The 10549-nt window shown below is 56.3% G+C and overlaps 1 protein-coding gene across 1 annotated transcript in view; it reads left to right on the top strand.

Annotated features, from left to right (window-relative positions):
• The first annotated feature begins 9913 nt into the window (after positions 1 to 9913).
• Positions 9914 to 10549, top strand: part of LOC147086806 (prickle planar cell polarity protein 3-like) — a 57422-nt gene continuing 56786 nt past the window's right edge. The window contains 1 exon segment of the mRNA XM_085978983.1: positions 9914 to 10245. Coding sequence (XP_085835109.1) covers positions 10204 to 10245 — 42 coding nt within the window. The 5' untranslated portion in view covers positions 9914 to 10203.

Raw genomic sequence — 10549 nt, 5'->3', positions numbered from 1 at the left:
CGCACAGTCGGAGGGGCAGTACTGAGGGAGCGCCGCACTGTCGGAGGGGCCTTACTGAGGGATCCCCGCACTGTCGGAGGGGCGGTACTGAGGGAGCGCCGCACTGTCGGAGGGGCGGTACTGAGGTAGTGCAGTATTGTCAGAGGGGCGGTACTGAGGGAGCGCCGCACTGTCGGAGGGGCGGTACTGAGGGAGCGCCGCACTGTCGGAGGGGCGGTACTGAGGGAGCGCCGCACTGTCGGAGGGGCGGTACTGAGGGAGCGCCGCACTGTCGGAGGAGCGGTACTGAGGGAGCGCCGCACTGTCGGAGGGGCGGTACTGAGGGAGCGCCGCACTGTCGGAGGGGCGATACTGAGTGATCGCCGCACTGTCGGAGGGGCGGTACTGAGGGAGCGCCGCACAGTCGGAGGGGCAGTACTGAGGGAGCGCCGCACTGTCGGAGGGGCCTTACTGAGGGGTCCCCGCACTGTCGGAGGGGCGGTACTGAGGAAGCGCCGCACTGTCGGAGGGGCGGTACTGAGGTAGTGCAGTATTGTCAGAGGGGCGGTACTGAGGGAGCGCCGCACTGTCGGAGGGGCGGTACTGAGGGAGCGCCGCACTGTCGGAGGGGCGGTACTGAGGGAGCGCCGCACTGTCGGAGGGGCGGTACTGAGGGAGCGCCGCACTGTCGGAGGGGCGGTACTGAGGGAGCGCCGCACAGTCGGAGGGGCGGTACTGAGGGATCGCCGCACTGTCGGAGGAGCGGTACTGAGGGAGCGCCGCACTGTCGGAGGGGCGGTACTGAGGGAGCGCCGCACTGTCGGAGGGGCGGTACTGAGGGGATCGCCGCACTGTCGGAGGGGCGGTACTGAGGGAGCGCCGCACAGTCGGAGGGGCAGTACTGAGGGAGCGCCGCACTGTCGGAGGGGCGGTACTGAGTGATCCCCGCACTGTCGGAGGGGCGGTACTGAGGGAGCGCCGCACTGTCGGAGGGGCGGTACTGAGGTAGCAATGCACTGTCGGAGGGGCGGTACTGAGGGAGCGCCGCACTGTCGAAGGGGCGGTACTGAGGGAGCGCCGCACTGTCGGAGGGGAAGTACTGAGAGAGCGCCGCACTGTCGGAGGGGCGGTACTGAGGGAGCGCCGCACTGTCGGAGGAGCGGTACTGAGGGATCGCCGCACTGTCGGAGGGGCGGTACTGAGGGAGCGCCGCACAGTCGGAGGGGCAGTACTGAGGGAGCGCCGCACTGTCGGAGGGGCGGTACTGAGGGATCCCCGCACTGTCGGAGGGGCGGTACTGAGGGAGCGCCGCACTGTCGAACGGGCGGTACTGAGGGAGCGCCGCACTGTCGGAGGGGCGGTACTGAGAGAGCGCCGCACTGTCGGAGGGGCGGTACTGAGGGAGCGCCGCACTGTCGGAGGGGCAGTACTGAGGGAGCGCCGCACTGTCGGAGGGGCGGTACTGAGGGAGCGCCGCACTGTCGGAGTGGCAGTACTGAGGCACCGCCGCACTGTGGGAGGGGCGGTACTGAGGGAGCGCCGCACTGTCGGAGGGGCGGTACTGAGGGAGCGCCGCACTGTTGGAGGGGCGGTACTGAGGGACGCCGCACTGTCGGAGATGCAGTATTGAGGGAGCGCCGCACTGTCGGAGGGGCGGGACTGTGGGAGCGCCGCACTGTCGGAGGAGCAGTACTGAGGGAGCGCCGCACTGTCGGAGGGGCGGTACTGAGGGAGCGCCGCACTGTCGGAGGGGCGGTACTGAGGGATCGCCGCACTGTCGGAGGGGCGGTACTGAGGGAGCGCCGCACAGTCGGAGGGGCAGTACTGAGGGAGCGCCGCACTGTCGGAGGGGCCTTACTGAGGGATCCCCGCACTGTCGGAGGGGCGGTACTGAGGGAGCGCCGCACTGTCGGAGGGGCGGTACTGAGGTAGTGCAGTATTGTCAGAGGGGCGGTACTGAGGGAGCGCCGCACTGTCGGAGGGGCGGTACTGAGGGAGCGCCGCACTGTCGGAGGGGCGGTACTGAGGGAGCGCCGCACTGTCGGAGGGGCGGTACTGAGGGAGCGCCGCACTGTCGGAGGGGCGGTACTGAGGGAGCGCCGCACTGTCGGAGGGGCGGTACTGAGGGATCGCCGCACTGTCGGTGGGGCGGTACTGAGGGAGCGCCGCACAGTCGGAGGGGCGGTACTGAGGGATCGCCGCACTGTCGGAGGAGCAGTACTGAGGGAGCGCCGCACTGTCGGAGGGGCGGTACTGAGGGAGCGCCGCACTGTCGGAGGGGCGGTACTGAGGGATCGCCGCACTGTCGGAGGGGCGGTACTGAGGGAGCGCCGCACAGTCGGAGGGGCAGTACTGAGGGAGCGCCGCACTGTCGGAGGGGCGGTACTGAGGGATCCCCGCAATGTCGGAGGGGCGGTACTGAGGGAGCGCCGCACTGTCGGAGGGGCGGTACTGAGGTAGCGCAGTATTGTCAGAGGGGCGGTACTGAGGGAGCGCCGCACTGTCGAAGGGGCGGTACTGAGGGAGCGCCGCACTGTCGGAGGGGCGGTACTGAGGGAGCGCCGCACTGTCGGAGGTGCGGTACTGAGGGAGCGCCGCACTGTCAGAGGGGCGGTACTGAGGGAGCGCCGCACTGTCGGAGGGGCGGTACTGAGGGAGCGCCGCACTGTCGGAGGGGCGGTACTAAGGGATCGCCGCACTGTCGGAGGGGCGGTACTGAGGGAGCGCCGCACAGTCGGAGGGGCGGTACTGAGCGATCGCCGCACTGTCGGAGGAGCAGTACTGAGGGAGCGCCGCACTGTCGGAGGGGCGGTACTGAGGGAGCGCCGCACTGTCGGAGGGGCGGTACTATGGGATCGCCGCACTGTCGGAGGGGCGGTACTGAGAGAGCGCCGCACAGTCGGAGGGGCAGTACTGAGGGAGCGCCGCACTGTCGGAGGGGCGGTACTGAGGGATCCCCGCACTGTCGGAGGGGCGGTACTGAGGGAGCGCCGCACTGTCGGAGGGGCGGTACTGAGGTAGCACTGCACTGTCGGAAGGGCGGTACTGAGGGAGCGCCGCACTGTCGAAGGGGCGGTACTGAGGGAGCGCCGCACTGTCGGAGGGGCGGTACTGAGAGAGCGCCGCACTGTCGGAGGGGCGGTACTGAGGGAGCGCCGCACTGTCGGAGGGGCAGTACTGAGGGAGCGCCGCACTGTCGGAGGGGCGGTACTGAGGAGTTAAAGGATCATAAGACATTCTCAATGTCACTGTTCCTTTCAAAGAATTCCCAATACATCAATCTCCAGTACAGGCGCCCAGTGTCACCATCACGCACCCCTAGATTAGCTGTGTAGAGGAAGCTTTACTCTGTATCTAACCCGTGCTGTACCTGCCCTGGGAGTGTTTGATGGGGACAGTGTAGAGGGAGCTTTACTCTGTATCTAACCCGTGCTGTACCTGCCCTGCGAGTGTTTGATGGGACAGTGTAGAGGGAGCTTTACTCTGTATCTAACCCGTGCTGTACCTGCCCTGGGAGTGTTTGATGGGACAGTGTAGAGGGAGCTTTACTCTGTATCTAACCCGTGCTGTACCTGCCCTGGGAGTGTTTGATGGGACAGTGTAGAGGGAGCTTTACTCTGTATCTAACCCGTGCTGTCCCTGCCCTGGGAGTGTTTGATGGGACAGTGTGGAGGGAGCTTTACTCTGTATCTAACCCGTGCTGTACCTGCCCTGGGAGTGTTTGATGGGGACAGTGTAGAGGGAGCTTTACTCTGTATCTAACCCGTGCTGTATCTGCCCTGGGAGTGTTTGATGGGGACAGTGTAGAGGCAGCTTTACTCTGTATCTAACCCCGTGCTGTACCTGCCCTGGGAGTGTTTGATGGGACAGTGTAGAGGGAGCTTTACTCTGTATCTAACCCGTGCTGTACCTGCCCTGGGAGTGTTTGATGGGACAGTGTAGAGGGAACTTTACTCTGTATCTAACCCGTGCTGTCCCTGCCCTGGGAGTGTTTGATGGGGACAGTGTAGAGGGAGCTTTACTCTGTATCTAACCCGTGCTGTACCTGCCCTGGGAGTGTTTGATGGGACAGTGTAGAGGGAGCTTTACTCTGTATCTAACCCGTGCTGTACCTGCCCTGGGAGTGTTTGATGGGACAGTGTAGAGGGAGCTTTACTCTGTATCTAACCCGTGCTGTACCTGCCCTGGGAGTGTTTGATGGGACAGTGTAGAGGGAGCTTTACTCTGTATCTAACCCGTGCTGTACCTGCCCTGGGAGTGTTTGATGGGACAGTGTACAGGGAGCTTTACTCTGTATCTAACCCGTGCTGTACCTGCCCTGGGAGTGTTTGATGGGACAGTGTAGAGGGAGCTTTACTCTGTATCTAACCCGTGCTGTACCTGCCCTGGGAGTGTTTGATGGGACAGTGTAGAGGGAGCTTTACTCTGTATCTAACCCGTGCTGTACCTGCCCTGGGAGTGTTTGATGGGACAGTGTAGAGGGAGCTTTACTCTGTATCTAACCCGTGCTGTACCTGCCCTGGGAGTGTTTGATGGGACAGTGTAGAGGGAGCTTTACTCTGTATCTAACCCGTGCTGTACCTGCCCTGGGAGTGTTTGATGGGACAGTGTAGAGGGAGCTTTACTCTGTATCTAACCCGTGCTGTCCCTGCCCTGGGAGTGTTTGATGGGACAGTGTAGAGGGAGCTTTACTCTGTATCTAACCCGTGCTGTACCTGCCCTGGGAGTGTTTGATGGGACAGTGTAGAGGGAGCTTTACTCTGTATCTAACCCGTGCTGTACCTGCCCTGGGAGTGTTTGATGGGACAGTGTAGAGGCAGCTTTACTCTGTATCTAACCCGTGCTGTACCTGCCCTGGGAGTGTTCGATGGGACAGTGTAGAGGGAGCTTTACTCTGTTTCTAACCCGTGCTGTACCTGCCCTGGGAGTGTTTGATGGGACAGTGTAGAGGGAGCTTTACTCTGTATCTAACCCGTGCTGTACCTGCCCTGGGAGTGTTTGATGGGACAGTGTAGAGGGAGCTTTACTCTGTATCTAACCCGTGCTGTACCTGCCCTGGGAGTGTTTGATGGGACAGTGTAGGGGGAGCTTTACTCTGTATCTAACCCGTGCTGTACCTGCCCTGGGAGTGTTTGATGGGACAGTGTAGAGGGAGCTTTACTCTGTATCTAACCCGTGCTGTACCTGCCCTGGGAGTGTTTGATGGGACAGTGTAGAGGGAGATTTACTCTGTATCTAACCCGTGCTGTACCTGCCCTGGGAGTGTTTGATGGGACAGTGTAGAGGGAGATTTACTCTGTATCTAACCCGTGCTGTACCTGCCCTGGGAGTGTTTGATGGGACAGTGTAGAGGGAGCTTCACTCTGTATCTAACCCGTGCTGTACCTGCCCTGGGAGTGTTTGATGGGACAGTGGAGAGGGTGCTTTACTCTGTATCTAACCCGTGCTGTACCTGCCCTGGGAGTGTTTGATGGGGACAGTGTAGAGGGAGATTTACTCTGTATCTAACCCGTGCTGTACCTGCCCTGGGAGTGTTTGATGGGACAGTGTATAGGGAGCTTTACTCTGCATGTAACCCGTGCTGTATCGGCCCTGGGAGTGTTTGATGAGACAGTGTAGAGGGAGCTTTACCCTGTATCTAACCCGTGCTGTACCTGCCCTGGGAGTGTTTGATGGGGACAGTGTAGATGGAGCTTTACTCTGTATCTAACCCGTGCTGTATCGGCCCTGGGAGTGTTTGATGGGACAGTGTAGAGGGAGCTTTACTCTGCATGTCACCCGTGCTGTACCTGCCCTGGGAGTGTTTGATGGGGACATTGTAGAGGGAGATTTACTCTGTATCTAACCCGTGCTGTACCTGCCCTGGGAGTGTTTGATGGGACAGTGCAGAGGGAGCTTTACTCTGCATGTCACCCGTGCTGTACCTGCCCTGGGAGTGTTTGATGGGGACATTGTAGAGGGAGATTTACTCTGTATCTAACCCGTGCTGTACCTGCCCTGGGAGTGTTTGATGGGGACATTGTAGAGGGAGATTTACTCTGTATCTAACCCGTGCTGTACCTGCCCTGGGAGTGTTTGATGGGGACAGTGTAGAGGGAGCTTTACTCTGTATCTAACCCGTGCTGTACCTGCCCTGGGAGTGTTTGATGGGGACAGTGTAGAGGGAGCTTTACTCTGTATCTAACCCGTGCTGTACCTGCCCTGGGAGTGTTTGATGGGTCAGTGTAGAGGGAGCTTTACTCTGTATCTAACCCGTGCTGTACCTGCCCTGGGAGTGTTTGATGGGACAGTGTAGAGGGAGCTTTACTCTGTATCTAACCCGTGCTGTACCTGCCCTGGGAGTGTTTGATGGGGACAGTGTAGAGGGAACTTTACTCTGTATCTAACCCGTGCTGTACCTGCCCTGGGAGTGTTTGATGGGACAGTGTGGAGGCAGATTTACTCTCTATCTAACCCGTGCTGTACCTGCCCTGGGAGTGTTTGATGGGACAGTGTGGAGGGAGATTTACTCTCTATCTAACCTGTGCTGTACCTGCCCTGGGAGTGTTTGATGGGACAGTGTAGAGGGAGCTTTACTCTGTATCTAACCCGTGCTGTACCTGCCCTGGGAGTGTTTGATGGGACAGTGTAGAGGGAGCTTTACTCTGTATCTAACCTGTGCTGTACCTGCCCTGGGAGTGTTTGATGGGACAGTGTAGAGGGAGCTTTACTCTGTATCTAACCCGTGCTGTACCTGCCCTGGGAGTGTTTGATGGGACAGTGGAGAGGGTGCTTTACTCTGTATCTAACCCGTGCTGTACCTGCCCTGGGAGTGTTTGATGGGGACAGTGTAGAGGGAGCTTTACTCTGTATCTAACCCCGTGCTGTACCTGCCCTGGGAGTGTTTGATGGGGACAGTGTAGAGGGAGATTTACTCTGGAGCTAACCCGTGCTGTACCTGCCCTGGGAGTGTTTGATGGGACAGTGTAGAGGGAGCTTTACTCTGTATCTAACCCGTGCTGTAACTGCCCTGGGAGTGTTTGATGGGGACAGTGTAGATGGAGCTTTACTCTGTATCTAACCCGTGCTGTATCGGCCCTGGGAGTGTTTGATGGGACAGTGTAGAGGGAGCTTTACTCTGTATCTAACCCATGCTGTACCTGCCCTGGGAGTGTTTGGTGGGACAGTGTAGAGGGAGATTTACTCTGTATCTAACCCGTGCTGTACCTGCCCTGGGAGTGTTTGATGGGACAGTGTAGAGGGAGCTTTACTCTGTATCTAACCCGTGCTGTATCTGCCCTGGGAGTGTTTGATGGGACAGTGTAGAGGGAGCTTTACTCTGTATCTAACCCGTGCTGTACCTGCCCTGGGAGTGTTTGATGGGACAGTGTAGAGGGAGCTTTACTCTGTATCTAACCCGTGCTGTACCTGCCCTGGGAATGTTTGATGGGGACAGTGTAGAGGGAGCTTTTCTCTGTATCTAACCCGTGCTGTACCTGCCCTGGGAGTGTTTGATGGGACAGTGTAGAGGGAGCTTTACTCTGTATCTAACCCGTGCTGTACCTGCCCTGGGAGTGTTTGATGGGGACAGTGTAGAGGGAGCTTTACTCTGTATCTAACCCGTGCTGTACCTGCCCTGGGAGTGTTTGATGGGGACAGTGTAGAGGAAGCTTTACTCTGTATCTAACCCGTGCTGTACCTGCCCTGGGAGTGTTTGATGGGACAGTGTAGAGGGTGCTTTACTCTGTATCTAACCCGTGCTGTACCTGCCCTGGGAGTGTTTGATGGGACAGTGTAGAGGGAGCTTTACTCTGCATGTAACCCGTGCTGTACCTGCCCTGGGAGTGTTTGATGGGGACAGTGTAGAGGGAGATTTACTCTGTATCTAACCCGTGCTGTACCTGCCGTGGGAGTGTTTGATGGGACAGTGTAGAGGGAGCTTTACTCTGCATGTAACCCGTGCTCTACCTGCCCTGGGAGTGTTTGATGGGACAGTGTAGAGGGAGCTTTACTCTGTATCTAACCCGTGCTGTGCCTGCCCTGGGAGTGTTTGATGGGACAGTGTAGAGGGAGCTTTACTCTGTATCTAACCCGTGCTGTACCTGCCCTGGGAGTGTTTGATGGGGACAGTGTAGAGGGAGATTTACTCTGTATCTAACCTGTGCTGTACCTGCCCTGGGAGTGTTTGATGGGACAGTGTAGAGGGAGCTTTACTCTGTATCTAACCCGTGCTGTACCTGCCCTGGGAGTGCTTGATGGGACAGTGTAGAGGGAGCTTTACTCTGTATCTAACCCGTGCTGTACCTGCCCTGGGAGTGTTTGATGGGGACAGTGTAGAGGGAGCTTTACTCTGTATCTAACCCGTGCTGTATCGGCCCTGGGAGTGTTTGATGGGACAGTGTAGAGGGAGATTTACTCTCTATCTAACCCGTTCTGTACCTGCCCTGGGAGTGTTTGATGGGACAGTGTAGAGGGAGCTTTAGTCTGTATCTAACCCATGCTGTACCTGCCCTGGGAGTGTTTGATGGGGACAGTGTAGAGGGAGCTTTACTCTGTATCTAACCCATGCTGTACCTGCCCTGGGAGTGTTTGATGGGGCAGTGTAGAGGGAGCTTTACTCTGTATCTAACCCGTGCTGTACCTGCCCTGGGAGTGTTTAGCGATGAGGAAAGATTGGAGAGGCTGGGGTTGTTTTCTCTGGAACAGAGGAGGCTGAGAGGAGGTTTAATCGAGGTGTATAAAATGATGAGGGGCCCTGGATAGAGTGGATAGGAAGGACCTATTTCCCTGAGCGAGGGGTCAATAACCAGGGGGGCAGAGATTTAAAGTCATTGGGAGAAGGATTAGAGGGGAGTTGAGGAGAACTTTCTTCACCCAGAGGGCGGTGGGGGTCTGGAACTCACTGCCTGAAAGGGTGGTCGAGGCAGAGACCCTCATCACATTTAAAAAGTACTTGGATATGCACTCGAAGCGTCGTAACCTGCAGGGCTACGGACCGAGAACTGGAAAGGGGGATTAGGCTGGATGGCTCTTTCTCGGCTGGCACGGACAGGATGGGCTGAATGGCCTCCTCCTCTGTGCCATAAATTTCTATGATTCTAAAGCTAGTAAATTACCCTAAAATCTCTCTACCCCATTGTCTCTCTCTCTCTGTCTCTCTCTCTGTCTCTCTCTCTCTCTCTCTGTCTCTCTCTCTCTCTCTGTCTCTCTCTGTCTCTCTCTCTCTGTCTCTCTCTCTCTCTCTCGCTCTCTCTCTCTCTCTGTCTCTCTCTCTCTCTGTCTCTCTCTCTCTCTCTGTCTCTCTCTCTCTGTCTCTCTCTGTCTGTCTCTCTCTCTCTCTCTCTCTCTCTCTCTGTTTCTCTCTCTCTCTCTGTCTCTCTTTCTGTCTCTCTGTCTCTCTCTCAGTTCAGTTCAGTTCAGTTCAAATGCTTTATTGGCATGAAAGTTTACAGAGAACCATATTGCCAAAGCTTACATAGCAAAAAGGTACAGTTTTCCAACATTCTGTAGGTGTCAATCGATTTGACATTTGTTGGGTACATACAATATTACTTTTAAACAATATTAATTTTAAACAGTCTTTGTACTTCATTTGGTACGTTCAATATTAATTTTAAACAGTCTTAATTTTAAACAGTCCTCAGGTTGTGACATGTTGTTACATATTTGGCCCCAAGGTATGGTCTGTCTCCTTCTCCTAGGACTAATCTCAATTTTGACAGGTCATCCAATTCCTTGAAATCTGGGGTTGTTTGGCTTAGCTTGTTGAATAATATGTTTCTTGATGTGTTGAATTTTTCGCATTTTAGGAGGAAATGCTCTCTCTCTCTCTCTCTCTGTCTCTCTCTCGGTCTCTCTCTCTCTCTCTCTCTCTGTCTCTCTCTCTCTCTCTCTCTCTCCCTCTGTCTCTCTCTCTCTCTCCGTCTCTCTCTCTCTCTCTCTCTCTCCCCCCACTCTCTCTCCTCTCCACAGCACTATCGCTCTCTCCTTTTACCTGTTCAGTGTGTCTCTCTCTCTCTCTGTCTCCCTTGGTGACTCAGTTTTGACCAGCCCAGCTCCCTCCCTGTCTAGTTTTTGACTGTGTGTGAGACAGAGAGAGAGAGAGACTCCTCAAACTGGAAGCGATGCGCCACAAAGCTTGCGGATCACCTGCTCTCTGCCTGGGTGTTTGAGATATATTTTTCTAAATCAACGCCCCCTAAAAGCTTTCCAGTGTGAGCAAGGGGAATCCCGCTTCAGAACAGCATGTTTACCAGAGGGTCCAGGAAGCGACGCTCCGATCGCTCGGTGAGTTTCCCCCAGGCAGAGGGGACAGAAAAAAAGTTTTCAAAAACTTTGAAGTTTTTGGAGTGTGTGGGTTGCGTGTTGATTTCAGTTTCAGGCAGAGTGTGAAAGTGACTCGGGGGCTCACACTGCTTAAAACTTTTACTCAAAACATCAGTAAATTCACGAATCCCAGTTTAATGTCGTTTCCTCTTTGAACCTGTTGCTGTGTTTTTTTTATTGATCTCCCTGCTGATAGTTAACCATTTGTCGAGTTTGAAGGGTTGCCCCGGTTTCTGTCCTGTGTCTCTGGTCGAGTTGAATTGTC

Source organism: Somniosus microcephalus, unplaced genomic scaffold (assembly GCF_052327205.1).
Source record: "Somniosus microcephalus isolate GS21.2 unplaced genomic scaffold, FLI_Smic_1.0 unresolved_chr7, whole genome shotgun sequence".
Classification (NCBI taxonomy): Eukaryota; Metazoa; Chordata; class Chondrichthyes; order Squaliformes; family Somniosidae; genus Somniosus; species Somniosus microcephalus.
Note: the sequence above shows the minus strand (reverse complement) of the source record. Positions and strands in the feature narration are given on the sequence as shown.